Source organism: Humulus lupulus, chromosome 8, assembly GCF_963169125.1.
Source record: "Humulus lupulus chromosome 8, drHumLupu1.1, whole genome shotgun sequence".
Classification (NCBI taxonomy): Eukaryota; Viridiplantae; Streptophyta; class Magnoliopsida; order Rosales; family Cannabaceae; genus Humulus; species Humulus lupulus.
In genome coordinates, this window is record NC_084800.1 from 3,473,507 (window position 1) to 3,492,060 (window position 18,554).

General features: G+C 34.8%; 3 protein-coding genes across 6 annotated transcripts; 1 reads left to right on the forward strand and 2 right to left on the reverse strand.

Moving 5' to 3' along the window:
* Positions 1-1,168: 1,168 nt before the first annotated feature.
* LOC133794193 (uncharacterized) lies at positions 1,169-4,945 on the reverse strand. The gene is made up of 5 exons (XM_062231398.1): positions 4,705-4,945; positions 2,994-3,851; positions 2,099-2,914; positions 1,476-1,993; positions 1,169-1,387 (listed from the first exon to the last, which is right to left on the reverse strand). Exons 2-5 carry the CDS (start codon positions 3,849-3,851, stop codon positions 1,246-1,248), a joined length of 2,334 nt encoding a protein of 777 aa, XP_062087382.1. The 5' UTR covers positions 4,705-4,945; the 3' UTR covers positions 1,169-1,245.
* Positions 4,946-6,743: 1,798 nt separating this feature from the next.
* Positions 6,744-9,476, forward strand: LOC133794194 (universal stress protein PHOS34). 3 transcript variants are annotated; one of them, XM_062231400.1, is made up of 3 exons: positions 6,744-7,587; positions 7,864-7,908; positions 9,232-9,476. In XM_062231400.1, the coding sequence occupies exon 1, from the start codon at positions 6,912-6,914 to the stop codon at positions 7,581-7,583; it is 672 nt and encodes a 223-aa protein (XP_062087384.1). In that variant the 5' UTR covers positions 6,744-6,911; the 3' UTR covers positions 7,584-7,587; positions 7,864-7,908; positions 9,232-9,476. The 3 variants fall into 3 exon arrangements, 2 of the variants coding, with proteins under 2 accessions (XP_062087384.1, XP_062087383.1); XR_009875134.1 differs by lacking the exon at positions 7,864-7,908 and having other exon boundaries at positions 6,754-7,587; positions 9,232-9,328; positions 9,364-9,476; XM_062231399.1 differs by lacking the exon at positions 7,864-7,908 and having other exon boundaries at positions 6,754-7,587.
* Positions 9,477-15,514: 6,038 nt separating this feature from the next.
* LOC133794195 (zinc finger protein CONSTANS-LIKE 4-like) lies at positions 15,515-16,783 on the reverse strand. Of its 2 annotated transcripts, none has more exons than XM_062231402.1 (2): positions 15,952-16,783; positions 15,515-15,850 (listed from the first exon to the last, which is right to left on the reverse strand). In XM_062231402.1, coding segments are annotated over exons 1-2 (540 nt in total). In that variant the 5' UTR covers positions 16,490-16,783; the 3' UTR covers positions 15,515-15,848. The 2 variants fall into 2 exon arrangements, with proteins under 2 accessions (XP_062087386.1, XP_062087385.1); XM_062231401.1 differs by having other exon boundaries at positions 15,956-16,778.
* Positions 16,784-18,554: the final 1,771 nt, after the last annotated feature.

Below are 18,554 nucleotides of genomic sequence, written 5' to 3' on the forward strand. Positions count from 1 at the left end.
CTTTGGATGCGAATAGTCATTTATATCCAATTGCCTTCGGGTTGGTGGATAGTGAGAACCACAACTCGTGGAAATATTTCATGACGAAGTTGAAGGAAGCCATTGGGGACGTTGATGACTTGGCTTTCGTGTCAGATAGGCATGCGAGTATTATTCATGCTCTAGAGGTTGTCTTTCCTGATGCCTACCACGGCGCATGCTACCATCACATCAGTATGAATGTGAAAGCCAAGTTCAAGACTGATCACTGTCACAGTGAGATGTGGGCAGCAGCCTATGCATGGAAGAAGACGGAATTTCTAAAGCATTATGAAAATATTAAGCGAATGGATCCTCCTATAGCTGCCTATTTGGAGGGAATTGGTTTCGATAAGTGGTCTCGTCCTTTCTTTCCTGGAAAACGATACAATATAATGACTAGCAACTACGCTGAAAGCTTCAACAACAAGACCAAGGATGCAAGAACCTTTCCAGTTACAATTTTTTTAGAATTCATTCGGTTCACACTACAGTCTTGGTTTTCTGAACGACGTAGTGTGACAGAGAAGACTACCACCAAATTATCCACCCTGATGGAGGCAGATGTATCGAACAATGCTGACAAAGGAAGGTTCATGAATGTCTATGCCCTTGGTCAATTCGAGTTTCATGTAACTGGTGCAGACAGCGATGCTGAGGTGAATTTGATGACGAAATCATGCTCATGTGGGGTATTCCAGCTCATAGGCACACCTTGTCCCCATGCAGCTGCAGCAGCTATAGAGCGTGGAGTGAACCTTTACTCCTTGTGTTCACCGTTTTACACCATTGAGTCATGGAGGAATTCGTACAAAGAAACCATTTACCCAACTGGGAACGAGGATGACTGGATACTTCCAGATGACATTAAGAATATGGTAGTTGGTGTACCCATAGAGAAACAACAAGTTGGTCGCCCAAAAAAACCAAAGCTAGGAAGACCAAGGACAAATCGTTGGCCATCTGGCGGGGAAAAACCAGTTACAATGCGTAAGTGTAGTAGATGTGGTGGTCGTGGCCACAACAAATCCTCATGCAAAGCTCGGCTTTGAGTTTATTTTTTGTTGTATTTTATTTAAACTTGAAGTTGAAGGTTATTTTTCGTTTTCTTTTTTTATTGTCGTTAATGAATTTTGGTTGTTAATTGTCGTTAATAAAAAGATACTCGACTCAAAAAAATTTCTTAAAAATCTACATTTTAAGCAAATAAATATAACATGAGAATGTTCAATGTCTAACATTCTGATACCATAAGTCAACTGTCCATTTGTTTCTGAACAACTCCATGTTGTCATCGCAAATCGTGTCAAGTGGTAGCCTACCCAATAAGTGTTCGATGTGCTTGATGGCGTACACACCACAATCTCCACTGTAACCAAAACATAAATTGCATTAGTAACAAAATCAACATGGAATTTAATTTAAAAAACTTGAATAAAAACTAGACTTTTGTTTACCTGACTTTGGTTTGGGGTACTGAATCAACTGGCATGCGGTGCACATTGAACTCTTTGCATCTTTTAGCTCCAGGTGGAATCGTCAACCGAGGGTCGTCCTTGAAAAGTTGTGACTGTAATAACAACGATGGGAACAAAGTAGACCATGACTTCATAAAAGATTGCAGTTGTTTATCACTTATCACGGTCACGTCCGAATCATAAACATTCAGAGTCCAAGTAGAAATGGAGGCTTCAACTGCAAACCAATGCGCTTGAAGGTAGTTCTGGCACCAATATACAGTGTCTACTCCCTTCCACGATGCCAGAAATTGATTGTCAATTCCCGTAATCATTGATATCACATCTGAATCCCACAAAAACCTTTTCTTATCCGCTTCCTTGGCAGTCTGATATGCATCATAACGAGCCGGTACCACTTGTGAGAACATAATATTCATCACAACACCATCTTGCCGATACGCCCCGGGATAGAACTGTCGACGCCTACGTAGCATATGCATGGCCGCATCAATATGCTGCAAAAATGATTGGAAAGTAATTAATCAGCCTATCGAAACCCCTATTGAACCCACTGCTTATACCAGATAACAAATATTAATAAATTTAATAAAATTACTTACCCCATCATCGATCCAAAACTGTGGTGTCTTCATCGTCAGAAACCAACTCGGACCATACACACCAGATTGGACATCCCTCTTCGTCTTGTTCGGAATATCTCCAAGCAACCACTTGCCGACCGTTCTGTACTGTGTAGCAAGTGGCTTCTTTAGAGGGTCGAGGACTAATGGCACGTCATCAATCGCATCCAAACGAGCTTTCTTTCTGGTTGGGTCGGTGTAGTCTTCAAATTTCTTAGGTTTGCGTCTTTTCCTCTTGGCCAATTGAAACTCTACACCAACAACATCCCCAGGTTCTATAATAGCAACACCTAGGGTCTCAGGATTTGCTGTGAGTACTATCGGGGGAGGAGTGCCTATGTCATGTGAGACAAAATCATCTGGGAGGTCAAGTGAGTCGGAATCAGAATCAGAATCATTTGGAAGATCTTGTACGAATGTCAAGATCTTATTGACAACATCCATGATGACCGCCTGGTTCTCTAGGATGGTATCCTGACGACTCTCGACTCGCTCCAACCTCTCCAACACCTCCCGTAAATCAGGTTGATCAGGACTGGGGTGTACCGATGGGGCTGGGGCCGAGGGTGTGGGGTCGATGGGGGCTGGGGTATCCTCATCATCAGGGCCATCAACAAAAATATTTGCTGCCTTCGCAACCTCAGCAGCTATCTCCGCCACCTTCTCAAAATCAGTGGGAGTTTCTACCTCTTCTTCTTGGCCCAACCCGGGATACAAGGGAGCATCACCCTCCGTCAGAGCGCTATAATAATCTATCTCCGAAGGCCGGGGCTTCAACATGGACAACACAATCAACTGCATCAAATACAAAGCATTAAGTCAGTTTGAAACCACCAAAGAATACTCTATTTTGACATAATATAGCAGAACTTACACTCGTCTTCTTGAACATCGGTGCAAGGTCGGCCTTCGAAATAGGACGCTCCTTATTGCTCGACCAACTAAGCATCCTCGGAAACTGGTTTCCATGGTTAATACCATACTCACGTGCAAACTGCTGGATGGCTTCATATGCCCAATACTGCAATGCAGGGACATAACCATACAAACTGTATTTTGCTTCTTTCTGTTTCCCCTTAACTTCCTTTTTCTTCTCATAGTTCCTTTTCTGATGATGCATGTCTTTCTTACATGAATCCATAAGCTTGTTAAAAGACACCTTCCCCCATGGGTAAGTAAAGAAGTACTCAGTGTCCTCCACCATCTTCAGCGAATCTATCCAGACATTTAACTTGCCCTCTCGTGCAAGTAAAACCCCCTCAACAAAGAAACATAGGCCCAACTTGTAGGCATCTTCAACTATAGTGCAGTTTTTTAAAGCAGCCTCCAAATGCATTAACTTCACTGTTTCTTCATCATTAAAGTACTCCTTGATTAAGCGGTCACTAGTCAAGTGTTTCTTCAAATCAGTCTCAGATGGCCCGGAACTGAAGTTCAACCCCGTAACCAAAGCAAACTCGCCTCTACCAAATCTGCAGGGTCTAGATCCCAAATGTAAATGCAACTCATCCTCTTTGAAGCACTGGATCTTGCGCAACATTAATTGATGCATGAGAGATGCAGAGAAGTCCAATTTCTCAGCCATGAAAAATTGTTTGAATGGGGATTCCTTCACCCTTTCTATCAACCCGAGCTCCTCAAACTTGTCCTTGATTGTTTTAAAGTAACCATTGCCCCTATATGTGACTCGTCCAGGAAAGTGATCTGTCAAGGGTAAAAGATACTTCGGCATCTGCAAAAAATAAAGATAACAATAATACACTTAAATAAAGTCGCATGAAAAATCCATAAATAAACATACATGCAACCATCGAACCCATCTCGAACACCCATCGAACCCCAACCCGAGTACCCATCGAACCCCCTATCGAACCCCTAGAGCATGCATCGAACCACCATCGAACCCAACATAAGACCCAATCCATCGAGCATGCATCGAACCCCCATCGAGCATGCATCTAATTTCTTAGTTTTAAACCCGGAACCCATAATGGGCCTACCCCATCGAACCCCTAAGGCCTATCCTATCGAACCAACATCGACAAGCATCGAACCCAACAAATACCAAACCCATCGAGCATGCATCGAACCCCATCGAGCATGAATCGAACCCAAAAAATACACAACCCATCGAGCATGCATCGATCCCCCATCGAGCATCGAACCTAAACTTGGAACCCTTAACGGCTTAACCTATCGAACCCCCATCGAGCATGCATCGAACCCCCCCATCGAGCATCGAACCTAAACTTGGAACCCTTAACAGCTTAACCTATCGAACCCCCATCGAGCATGCATCGAACCCCCATCGAGCATCGAACCTAAACTTGGAACCCTTAATGTCTTAACCTATCGAACCCCCATCGAGCATGCATCGAACCCCCATCGAGCATGCATCGAACCTCCCATCGAGCAACCTTACAGACCCACAAAAATCCCAGGCTTCACTAAAACATACCCACACTATTCCATACCCAAAACAAACCAGATTAATCCATACACACAAACAATCCCACACTAATCCATACACAAACAATTCCACACTAATCCATACACATACACACAAACACAAACAATAAGCTTACCTTTGTTTTGGGTATGGAGAAACTTGAACCGTGGGTTTTGGATGACAGACGGCGAGAGGCAAGACGGAGGCGCGGGGTTTCGACGGGGGCTGTGACGGGGGCTCGACGGGGGGCAGCGCGGCTTCGACGGGGGGCAACGCGACTTCGACGGGGGGCGCGACGGGGACTCGAACCGAGAGTTTGAGAGAGAAAGCTTGAGAGAGAGAGAAAGCTTGAGAAAGCTTGAGAAACCGATGGGGAGATTTGGGTAGTTCAATGGTCGGGGGGTTGGGAGTTTGTGACCGAGAGTTTGAGAGAGAGAGGGAGAATCAAAACTGGGATGGGGGGAATTGTGACAGGGGTATTTTGGGTACTAGCAAAAAATTTGGCATTATTTTGTAATGTTAAAAATGCCTAGCATTATTTTGTATTACACTACACTATTAAGCATAAAAAGTCAAATTTCCCTTACAAAATACACCACCAAAATATTTTTTTTTATAATTTACCTCAAACTTTTACATTATACCATACATCAACTTCTCTATTTTTTCTTAACATTATTTAAATATTATATTTAAAAAAAATATTTTATTCATTTTAAGAAATAAAATAACTAAATATAATAGTATCATACTTATATATATACAAAAGTTTATAAAAAATAATAAAGTATTTATAACTTGATGAATAATATTTCACTACCTATAAAGAATATTATTTATTTAGATAAAAAAAAATATAACTTTACATCACCTATTAGAAGACTATTTAATAATTTTTTCTCTATATTATAAATCCTTCGTTGAGAGTGTTTTTACTGTATATTAATGACTTTTCAAACAGAAACTCTATTATTGAATAGACTTTTTTTCGGCTGCAATATTCGTTTCTCATTTTTAAATTTCTTAATTTATTTTTATAGCTTTATTGTTTAAACTTTTAGGATAATTTTATTTTTTATTGCTTGTTTTTCTTATAAAGTGACTAATATATTTGTTTGGATGCTTTTTGTTAGACAATAAATTTGAGATAAAATGATCCCTTTATTTATTGTATTTCCTCATTTTAATCATATTGTGATTAAATATCTATTTTTTAAAAGGATTAAATGTCTAATTTTTTAAAAAGAAAAGTAGAAAGATAAAAATGCAGACTTTGTACTAAAATGTAATTAAAAAATAAATAGACACAAGTACCATCATATAAATTTTTATTTTTAATAAAAACATATTTTAATAAAAGGTCTTCACAAAAATAGTTCTTTTGTTTTTCCACTCAACTCAACCATCTTAAAATCCATATATTGTTTTTCTATTTTTTTTCCTCATTGGAGTTCAATACTAAGTGGAAAGTGGGGGTATCAATTATAGGAAGAAAGGACAAATGTATAGTACAAGATGGCCTGATTAAAGAGAATTACTATTTGACATCATAAGGTATCTAACACCACTTAAGGTGGTACCATATGGTTGGTTGACGATATTTCTTAATATTTATTAAAGAGAAATTTGTAAAAATGACATGTTTTTAAGTGATTTTGCGGTTTGCCCTATTTTTTTATCATTCTTTGCAAAATAATATTTGTTTAAAAATCAATCAGTTGTCTAAAATTTTCGACTACTTATTTAAATTATGAGAGACAATTTTGCAAAATATTATTAAAACTAAACTAGAGTATAAAATGACTTTAAAAAATAGACAATTTTGCTAAATAACTCTTTATTAAATTCAAATATATAAGACTCGATATTAGATTATACTAATACTAATATGACACCCGATATTATATTACACCAATAAAAAATATAACGTCTGCTTATAATATTAAACACCATTGGTACCAACCCTATCTCTTGGCAATTTTCGTGATTAAAAGAGTGTAGGGTGTTAATATAAATATTAAACGCACGAAAGAGTGAGGTAGGAGGCTAGCACCAGCAGCACCGTCATTTGCGTTAGAATAAACAATAGCCACCACCACCATCACTGGCTGCACAAGCATTCAATGAAAGTAGGGCCCTCTCCCGGTCCTTATCGTATCATAAACTTAAACACAACTCTCTCTCTCTCTCTCATTAATATTATATCTTCTCCAAAACCCAAAACCCAAACCAAAAACCGACACCCAAACAAACCCCATCAAAACAACGAACAAGAACAAACCCCCCCAATCCAAAAACGCAACATTTGAAAAAGAAACAAAAATCAAAATTGTAAATTTAGCCATGACATCCCCGAGAAGCCCAGCTGAATCGGAACTTCCGGCCACTGCAATACTGGTCCAACCATCTTCCCCGAGATTTCAGGCAAGTGGGACTCCCACTGCTGGTGCCCAGCGGAAGATTGGCATAGCCGTTGACCTCAGCGACGAGAGCGCCTTCGCTGTCAAATGGGCCGTCCAGAACTACCTCCGCCCCGGAGACGCTGTCGTCCTCGTCCACGTCAGCCCCACGGACGTCCTCTACGGTGCGGATTGGGGCTCTGTCGATGCCACGGTGGCCAACGCCGACGACGGCGAGGAGGCGAAGCGGAAGCTCGCTAACGACTTCGATGCCTTTACGACATCCAAAGCCAACGACGTCGCTCGGCCACTGGAGAAGGCGTTGATCCCTTACAAGATCCATGTTGTGAAGGATCACGACATGAAGGAGCGGCTTTGCTTGGAGGTGGAGCGCCTTGGTCTCAGTGCCCTTATCACGGGCAGTCGAGGCTTCGGCGCCTCCAAGCGTGAGACCGAAGCTAAGCTTGGTAGCGTTAGTGATTACTGTGTTCATCACTGTGTTTGTCCCGTTATTGTGGTTAGGTCTGCCCAAGAAAAGGACGGGAATGGTTCTACTGATCTTAAGACTCGTAAATCGGAGGACGACCAAGAGTTTCACGATGCTTTGGACAACTAAACAGGTTCATCTCTAATCTAATATTCTCTTATTGCTTTTGAAATCTTCAATATGTTTGGTTACTGAATGGAACAAACGTGTTTGATGATACTTGGTTAGTTGTTTGTTCAATGACAAATTAAATGTTCTGAGGTTTGTTGGTTAAATGTAGTTACTTTAGCTAAATGGGTTTGTTGGCTAACTAATGTAGCCAAAGCAAATACTTTACTTGCTTAAGCTTTGCCTATACGTCGAAGCAGAAAGAAATCCTAAACAGTATAAAACGTTATCTTTCATGCAGAAACATCTGATTTCAGAAGTGACAATGCCAGACAGTGATTATTGGGTTGGTTTGCCTGTTTCATATAATTGTTGTTGTTATCGCTGAAGTGACCCTTTCTTTCTTGGTAGGCCAAAATATACATTAAAGTTAATGGTTTCTACTAGTTTTTCCCTCAACAATTTTAATATCAAGGCTTCGTGTCTAAGTTGTTCCACCCTTATAAGCTTTGTTTGGCCAAGCGCAGATTTAACTTTTGAAAGTAGGTGTCTCGCTTGTAAGAGAAATTTTGTTGTGCTCAGAAGTTACTCAATTTGTTTCTTAGTAAGCATAGGGGAATTGAGGTGATATATGAGTGTAATTTTTCGATGGTAAGCAGCTGGCTCTGCTAGTTGTAGATTATTGTATTTTTAAAGAGAAGAAAAAACTGGGAATAAAGTTGTATGCTTGTTTAAAGATCTATTATTGGGATTAAAAAAAAAGCATCCTTGAATTGTTTGGATCACCATTTTGGTTCATGTACTTCTAAAATGTTTAGTGTGTCCACCAACACATCCGTTTATTCTTATTGGACTTTCTTATTGATGGTTTCTTATATATGCACTTATATTTTACCTGCGCAAATATCATGCCATTGCATCATTAATTACTAAAGCAGTTATAGGGTAACAGATGATGCTGCCTCTCAATAGTAATGAATTCCTAAGGTGTTTCATTCAAGAAATAGATGATACTCTAGTAAAGGTTGATACGATCTTCAAATGTTTTACTATCTGAATGCTGCAAGTAAAAAACACAAATAGTGTAAGATTCAGGGACTTCTTAAATAGAAGGATAGTCATAATACTACCTTAGAAGCTTTCTTGATAATTTACTAATCTTTATATTGTTTTAGAAAGAAATCTACTAACTGGGGTAGATTTTCAATATGATTTGGGTGAATGAAATTTGAAGCATTAAACAAGCATTGAAAGGTAGTAATAAATTCACAGGTTTTGAGGTTGTACTTTTGCAGATTAACAGGCTTCCTCTGCAATTTTTTTTTTGGCATTGAATCTCTCTTGTTACTTGCATTGCATCTTTAGGCACTACTAAGTCATAGTTAAAAAAGTCATTCTAAAGAATGCAGGTTGTTAAAACTTTCAACCAAATATATTGACTGTCCTCGTCAATGCAGCAGGTTTTGATGGTCATAGTTTCATAATAATTTTTGCTATCTCTGCTTCAAGGCATCGTACTGTGAAACCATTTACTCCTTATCCTTAAGTGCCAAGTAAAATAGGGCTTTGTTATATTGCAGTTCATCGAGTTTTCCTTCCAAGTAAAATAGGGCTTTGTTATATTGCTTATGCCGCTTTGGTATGAAAACGAAACTTTCCTTCCTTGCAGATAGAAGGATTTGAGTAGATGCTGAAGCGCTTTAAGATGTTTTTGAGCTCAAATACTCAATATGGTTGAATGTTGTACAAAAAGTCTGGTGGAGATGATGTCTGGTTCTATTAACTTTTTACTGCCTCGCGCATGTGTAGAGTTGGGGATGATGAAGTTGGCGTGATTTCTTTTTCTTGTTGTACTTTATAATTTATGTTGGAATCTCTTTATTCCATTAATAAAAAAAATAATATTAAAAAGTAGTTGTTGTATTGGTTTTTTTTTTCCTTAAAGGAAAATTATGTTGGTGCTAAGATTGTTAGTGGAATCGGTACAAATTTAGCTTTTATCAGAGTATAGGCATCCAATGACAAACGCACAAAAGTCACGAGAGAGAGAGAGAGTCTCTTGTCAACTAGGGTTTGAGAAGTAACCATAGGCACCATTTTAACATTATGGATTGTGGAATATCTTTTCAGGGCATGATCACATCAACTGGGAAAATGAAGAAAAAAGAGAATAAATAGTTGTTTCGAGTTTGCTATTCCACAAAATGTATGGTCTTTTATCTTGTAGTCTGATAAAAAAAAATTCTGTATTTTTGTGGTGGTCTGAGAAAAGTTCGATAAACAAGCTTTTTAACGGGATGCATCACGAGCCAGAGGTGGCTCTTTTTTTATAGGCTGCTAAATTATGATTCAGCTAAGAATTGAAGAAAAAAAAATTCTTCTTGATGTGGGCAATAGTAGAAACTAACAAAAGACACTTGGACAGTGTTATTGATTCAAGCATGCTCCTTATCAATATTCTTACAAAAATGGTATAAAAACACCACCTAATATGACTGAAACCACAGTGGCCAACACATCACAAGATACCAGTACAGTATAAGAATTTCAGCCATTTTGTTTATTCATTTTTTTTACCATATAAGCATATTCAGAGTAATGATATCTGTACAAAAAATATGGACTAAACATTATATTAATTGATGTAATAGTTTCTTTTAACTAATCAAATTTATTTAAAGTGAGATTCACTATTTTAAGACACGTCAATTGTTATAATATCTTGGTACATAATTTTAGTGCCCATATAATTATTCATTAGATAATTGTTCATATTATGTATATATGTTCTATTATGTTGTGAGGCAAATGCCTTAACAATAAGAACAAATAAAATTAAAAAAATATCATAAAATTCATAACAAACAATACATAATTCTATATCAAAATCATAAAAGGACTAGTTATATAAGTTTTAAAATCTGCCGTGAGAGGAGAGAGGAGGGCAACTATTTTGTGACTTAGGAGGCTGAGGGGAGAAGAGTTGTCGTGAGGTGATGATAGCAGAAGAGGAAGAAAATGTTTTAGGGCTTTCTTTTGCCTATTTCATTTATTAAAATTATGCTAAAAAAAAGCCCAAATTAAAGCACATTTAACTCATTTAAAAGTCCAAAAAACAACTCTTAATTAAAAAAAGCCCATGTGAGGCCTAATAAAATTGTCAAATCACATAAATAAGATGAGGCATGCGCCTCACTGCGTTTCACCTCAGAGGTGTGTGCCTCACTGCCAACCTAAGAGGTGTAACCTTAGATACGTTTTCTCACCGCCTCGTCTCAACCATTTATTAAAACAATGATTATTACTTTGAATATTCTGCTGTATATATTATGAGTAATGAATTATAAACCAAAAATATATACTCAAATATTATATATATTACTATGTTATTATTTTTTAAAATTGTGAGTCAATTTTAATAAATGTGATTGATTAGGCTAAAATATTATCATTGTATGTAATATTTAAGTATATAATTTGAGTGCATGTATCATTACTTATATATTATATCCACTAGCAAACCTCGTGTGCACAAGGTAGGTAGCTGCCCATGTTGAAAAAAAAATACATTATATAAAAAAATGTAACTTTTACTTCAGCAAGGATTAAACCTCACGCCTTAAAATGGGTAAAAGACAGCTTAATCATCTAAGTCAATAGTTTTATTTTTTATTTAAAAGCGTTGAATACTATTTAATATAAGATAAACACAAGTTCTCATAAAAGAAAAAAGAAACAGAAAGTCTCGTATCGTTTAGAGAGTAAAATTTGTTCCAATTCTCTTCTCTGCAACAACTCCATTGGAAAATTGTCAAATGTAAAGTGCAATATAGAATCTTTGAAATATTTATTGTTTTGGATGTGTTAGTAATATTTTTAGATTTTAGTACAAAGTTTATACGTGTCAATTTTTAAATAATAATTTTGTCATATTATATATTATTTTTAAAAAAATTATGTCACCCTTACGTTAAATTCTAGATCCGCTACTAATTATATAAATGTAAGACATTTATAGTTGTACAAATTAAAGTATACAACTTAACACAATAATATTAGTATTATAACTACAAGTATCACTATATGTTTGTAGTTCATATGAATTGTGTTAAATTATCATGCACAAGGCACATGGGTCTACATTGTTCATGTCTAGTGTTAGCTTAGCAGCATAAACCTCATTTGACATCTCTAGCTCCAAGTTTTGATTAGTCATAAAAACTTTAGCTGGTCTGGTGCCAAATTGAACCACTAAGCAGAAAATCCTTAATTAGTTAACTAGGCTTACAATATAATTCATTCAGTTAGTAAAAAATCTGGAAAAGGAATGTTAAAGAGTAAAATTGAAACTCTCTGTGTTTGCCCAACTCCAAAGTCCATTGGGGGGGAAGTATATTGGGTTGTGTATTTTTAGTTCTAGATTGGAGATAATGGTAAAGGAAACATTTTTCTTTTTCTTTTTGTGGTTTGATCAATCTTTGTAAATACTTTAATCTTCAATCTATGAGATCATAGTTTTGTCCCTAATTTAAGTCCTTATATATTAGCAACTTTTTTTTGTAGGGTTTGTCTTTTTAGATCTTGGATTTTACGTAATTAATTGTTTGGATTTTATATTTTTGACTAATTAGTTTTTAGACCCTGTATTTTCTAAAATAATTCAAATAAACTCTTAAACTCGATTTTGATCAAAATTTTTTGAACTAAAATCACATATAATTCATCAAACTAACAAAATCAGAACAAAATTATAGTTATTTTGGCTAATAATTGTGTTGTTATATTCAATTTTTTGTTTGTCAAAATCAGATTTAAATATTTATTTAAATCATATTACAAAATACATAATTCAAAAAATAACTTATCAAAATACAAAATCTTAACAGATATCTAAACAAAAAAAAGTTCTAAAAAAGTATAAACTTTTTTTTATTGGGTTCATACCTATGAATATTTTAAATAAATTGTGTGAAAAGAAATATTTTATCATGGAATGCAGATTACGACTTACAATAAAAAAAATCGATATATATATATATATTTTAAAAAGAATTAGCTATCCCGAGAGTGAAATTCACAAAGACAAAATATTTGGGCACGTCACCGATTGGGATTGGACTTTGGCATCATCATAGATTCTTATCTTAATCTCATACAATTGAGTTTTTGTCGTTTTTCACTAACAGTGACTAGTGATCTTTGTCGTTTGTAAGGAGTGCACACATGAACTCTGAAGCAATGAACCTGGTTTTTCTAACCGAATAGGTCAAATAACAAGCTATATATTTCTTTTGGCAGTTCTCGATCTCAGTAGTGTAAAAATATCGTAGGGACTCATTTTAAACACCCTCGCAGTGCTAGAAAGTGAAAATCATCACTTCATATCACATATCCTTGAATTTGGAAAGCTCTAAAAGGAGAGAGAGAGAGAAAGAGAGAAATCGACTGACAAAGGGAATTTTATAGAAGCCACTTAAAAACACTTGTACTTGAAATGTTGTAACACCCTCTTAACTATTTTCATATATCTCTACTATATAATAAATGAGTAGATATTAAATTTTTTTTATTTTAATGATTTTTTATTTTTTTAATGTTAATTTTAACAAAATATTTTTATATTAAACAAAATATTTTTATATTTAATGGTAGTTTGTAAATATTTAAACTTAAATATAATAAAATAAATAATTATAAAAATTAAAATAAAATATTTTTAAGATATTTTACCATGATAATTATTTTAAAATAATAAATAATTAAATAAATTAAAATATGATATTTTTTTAGATATTTTATAATAATAATTATTTAAAAATAATAAAATCATATTTTTTATAATTTAAATAAAATTTAATTAAACTTAAACTCACTTCATAGAATAATATTATATTAAACATATAATATAATCTGCTATCAATTAACAACAAATTACTTTTTAAAAAAAATAGCAAAAAACTTGAATTTAAAATCCATGTATAATATTTAATATTACATTAAACATATAATATATAATCTCTTGTTGTCACTTCCAAATTCAAAAACTAGAACAAATATAAATTTAATAAAAATAATTAATTAATTTTATAAATAAAACTAAGTAAATTTGCATTGCAAGTTAATTGTATCTAGTATATATATATATATAAGAGAATTCTCTTATAGGGGCTTCACTTTAAGCCCTACCGGTAAGACTCTCAATGTTTACAATCCGTGAACAGTTTTCAGCGCGATTTTTTTTATGACCGTGTATATTGTAGCTATTTAGAGCATCCTGCAAATTTTCAGAAAATTCCGAATAGTTTACAGTACCGAAAACTAGGTTCAAACATGTTGTTGCAAGCATGACTAATTTTTTTTATGCGAGTGGAAAATAACATGTTTGAACATAGTTTTCGGTACTGTAAACTATTCGAAATTTTCTAAAAATTTACAGGATGCTCTAAATAGCTACAATATACACGGTTATATAAAAAAATCGCGTCGAAAACTGTTCACAGGTCAAGAAATACTGAGAGCCCTATTAATAGGGCTTAAAGTGAAGCTGTGTAAAAAAATTGTCCTATATATATGAGTTAAAAAAGATAAGATATTTTCATTTTCACTATACAAATGATGTTATTAGAGAAGTGGCCAAGAACTCTATATAACAAGAGTGGATACTCGTAACAAACTAAAAACTAAATATCTTTGACACTCCCAATCTCATACAAAATATTATTTTATTATAAATAATAACAATTCTAACTAATAAACTAATATAATCTAATAATATGAACAATATAAGCTTTGTACCCTTAGAAGAATATCACATACTTTGTGGATGTCACTCTTTACAAATGAAAAAGATGAACAGTCAAGGAAAACAGAATCCACAGAACAATTTAAATGCAAACAATAAAAATCTCAAACTCCAAGGGTGCAAAAGAATAATTCAAAGTATGCCATAGCCACATAATTGTCTCTCTGTACAAGCAACAATTTCCCACCACAAAAATTAAGTAAAAAAAAAAAAAAAGACTAATTAGATAGGGACCTGGCCCCATTATTATTTTTTATTCCTTCTTTATTTCTTTAACTTCTCTAATATAATAGAGTTTCTGATAAATCCCTATTCAACTTGCAATTAAACTACTAATTAATGAGTTGTGGTGAGCACGTGGGCATGTCCAAAAGGGTGGCCCCACCATCCCTTCCAATCCTTCATTTTCTCTATTAAGCATATTTTGATTTGTTATGACTAAAATATAATACAATTTTGTTTCTTTCTCTTTCTTACCCTCGTTCTGAGTTGTAAGGTGATTGAATAATACCTGTCAACTTTAATAATGTAATTTATGCTAAGTGCGTGTGATCAGAATCTCAAGATGTTTATTTGTGATATCGGCCGTTGAAAGAAAAGCATTAGTAGTTTCCACTTAATGGAGCCAATCAGGGTTTAATCTTTCAACACATGTAAAAAGGGAAGCCGTCAATAATCTAAATTTCAATGTCAAAGCATAAGTTTTACTTGTTTGTCAAGTTTGTAGAAAAGTGTACGATGGTTTTGGTAATGTATTTGGGAAAAAAAACAAAAAAAAAGAAAAGAAAAAACTCGTGGCAGATAGAGAGAAAGAGTATAGAGACATTGAATACAACCAAACCACCTTTGAACGAGAGTTGATGGTTTTTGTCTTCTGGTTTCAAGAGGGTCACTTGTCAAAGCCTAAACCAACGGTTTCCACATTCCCCAAGGTCAATCGTTATGTCGCCTTAGAGAGAAGGTGCATTATTGCATATCTAACAATTTATTACACATTTATTAGCATATTTACCCTACATTTAAGTTTTTTTTGTTAGTTTATGATAACAGTTTTGGTTCCTGAAAAAAACAAACAACAAAATTGGGTAAACAACATTCCTGCTGCTAAGTTAAGTGCTTTACATAAAACCAAGTTGCGAGACAGAGCAAATAAGGATTGCGAATATGGTCCACCAGACACTTGATTATCTCTAAAGCAAATTGATTTACATTACATTAATTACGATTACACGTAAATAAAAAAAGAAAAACTTTTACATGTGAAAGTGATTAGAGGTCTATTAGTTAGTACGAGAAATAATTGTCACATTTTACCAAAATATGGTGGAGCATTTTTACTAAGCCAGGCCAGCCAACGACACAAGCCATGCCATGATCCTTTGGGTCTAGCCTGCTCCAGCTTCGAAATTCCCTCGTCTGTGTTTTTTGTGCTCTGTTTGAGAATGGCAAGCTGCTCTTATGAAAACCCTGCTTTTGAAAAGCTTCTCTGTTTTACACCAAAGTTCGAACAATCAGAGAATGAAAAAACAGAGCCAGAAACTGATTAAACAAAACAAACGAACCAGAAAGACTTAGATGACAACATACATACTTTCCAGAAAAATGTCGTTTCTGATTCAGAAAGCTTTTCTCGACTGCTAAACAAGCCGTTGGACTTGGAAGACTCGCCACTTGAACTTGAAGAGCTTGGCACTGGTGGAGGTGGATTATTTGTCCATGGAACTACTTGATTCTCTTCATCGTTGTCTTCGTCCCTACCACCACCATCATCATTACTAACATCCTCATCGGTGTCTTCTTCACTGTCATCTTCGTAATCATCATCATCGTCGTCGTCTTCTTCTCCTTCTTCCTCTTCGTTATCGTTTGGTTGGATTCTGGTGTCGTTTTGATAGCAGCCCTTAACACAGTTTTGGCAGACCGAGACAGTGGGGCTGAGTTTGGGGCCTGAGCCGCTCCAAGGCGTCAAAGATTGACACACACGGCAGAGCAGAGTCCTCGAATGCTTAGCTACCAGGAAGTTTGCGCTGTGGACTCGGGCATCGCAGTCCCAGCATAGGCTAGCCCGATCCGAGTCACAGTACATCTTTGCTGGTGAATCACAGAGCTCACACTTCTTCATCATTGATGACTAATCTCTCTGTTCTGTCTTCAGACTCTGAATCACATCTAACAGTTTTCGCCTCTCTCTATAGTTATAATTATTACTATTAAGGCCCCCCCTCAGTTGTGTGTATACGTATATATAAATAAGGATTAATAGGAAAAAAAATAAAAAACGTGGAGGCAGTGCGGCATCTTGGAATATCTGTTGTTTTTTAGAAACTTCTGAGTTTGGACTTAGGAGTTGGTTTAATTATTCACTTCGAGAATTTGAGTGGGAAATTTATGGGAAGGTAGAGAAGTGAAACAAAATGAGCCTTTCTTATAATAGGAGGAAACTAGGAAGCAATCACAAGTGTCTAAACCAAAACTAAAGTTTTCTTCAACTTGATTTATTAAAGTGAATTTACTCATTTGTCAAAGTATTATTTTGATACACCCTTTTATCAATAATGCTCATATAGTACATTGTATTTTAAAATCATACATATTTTATATCCTATCCTATATTTGATAAATAAATTTTAGGGAAATTTGCAGCATAAATACCTATTTTGTTCATTTTGTTGCTAATAAATACCCAATTTTTAAAAATTGCGGCATAAATACCCATTTTGTTCATTTTGTTGCTAATAAGTACCCAATTTTTAAAAATTGCTGCATTAATACTCAAAATTCCACTTTTTAGACTCTGCCGTTGGTACCCACTTAACAGAGTTACTATTAAGGACACGTGTACTGTCCTGATAATTCTTCTTTTTTTTCACCTAATTAATTAAGAAAATACAATAAGTACCATCAATAATGTGTCTAGCTTTATTTTTAGCCCGATAAAAAGTCCAAGAGGAAACTTTAGAGTACTTACTATCAGATGTCATCTGTCTGTAAGACTTTAGAGTACTAATTTTTATTTTAATTAGTTTTATGTATTTTCTTAATTAATTAGGTGAAAAAAAAGAAAAATTATCAGGATAGTACACGTGTCCTTAATAGTAACTCTGTTAAGTGAGTACCAACGACAGAGTCTAAAAAGTGGAATTTTGAGTATTAATGCAGCATTTTTTAAAAATTGGGTACTTATTAGCAACAAAATGAACAAAATGGGTATTTATGCCGCAATTTTTAAAAATTGGGTACTTATTAGCAACAAAATGAACAAAATAGGTATTTATGCCGCAAATTTCCCTAAATTTTATCAATACGACCAAACGATCATAAGTTATATGAAAATAAGTAATTAAATTTGAATATAGAACTCACATAATTAAAAAATATATTGATTAAATTGGTAAAATTTATAGCACGAAATATGTATGATTTCAAAATAAAAAGTATTAAATATGTATGATTTCAAAATATAAAATAGCAAAGGAACACTATTATAAATACAAAATATTTAAACAATATTTTACAAAAATACAATTAACAAATTATTACCTACCCTTTATTATTAAATAAGAATAGAAAGATAAAGTCTGTCATATATTATTATTATTTTATTGAGTGAGAGACAAGATGTTTTTACGAGAGAAAAATAAAATTGAAAATGACGAGAGAGAGAGAGAGAGAGAGAAAGAAACAAAAGAAAAAAAAAATGTGGATCATTCAAGATCTTTGGCTTGCATCATGGTCATAGACTTGTACGAGTTCATGGTGGGAATTAGGTGCGGTTTCTGAAGCCGAGCACTAAACCAAACATTTTGACACATCTGATGGCACCAACCGCAAATGGGTCACTACTGTGGCCATGTGGGGCATATGGGAGGTCCATCTATGCATCTAATGCTACCTTCTTCGCTTTGACACTCTCTTTCTTTTTTGCAATTTTCTTGCAACTTGTGGTTCCTTGTGCATTGTACATACTGCTATTGGCACTTAATGCCAAAGTAAAGACAAGCTTTTCTTTCCATTTATGGTTTTATCTGATTTTTTTTGGGAACTTTCCCACAGTCCTTGGCTAATCAATTATTGTACCCATATTCCTACTAGCTAGCACACACAGCTTGGTTTTAATGATACCATTAGATGTTTTCTCTCAATTCTGTGGCTACACTGGATAGTTTATAGTTTTGTGATGATTGAGATCG

Coding starts and splice junctions, on each gene's coding strand:
- LOC133794193 (XM_062231398.1), bottom strand. CDS start 3,851: ATGCCGAAGTATCTTTTACCCTTGACAGATCACTTTCCTGGACGAGTC. Junction 1,994..2,098: donor AGTTTTGGATCGATGATGGG/GTAAGTAATTTT, acceptor TCATTTTTGCAG/CATATTGATGCGGCCATGCA. Junction 1,388..1,475: donor GTACCCCAAACCAAAGTCAG/GTAAACAAAAGT, acceptor TTTTGGTTACAG/TGGAGATTGTGGTGTGTACG.
- LOC133794194 (XM_062231400.1), top strand. CDS start 6,912: ATGACATCCCCGAGAAGCCCAGCTGAATCGGAACTTCCGGCCACTGCA.
- LOC133794195 (XM_062231401.1), bottom strand. CDS start 16,489: ATGATGAAGAAGTGTGAGCTCTGTGATTCACCAGCAAAGATGTACTGT. Junction 15,851..15,955: donor AAACGACATTTTTCTGGAAA/GTATGTATGTTG, acceptor GGTGTAAAACAG/AGAAGCTTTTCAAAAGCAGG.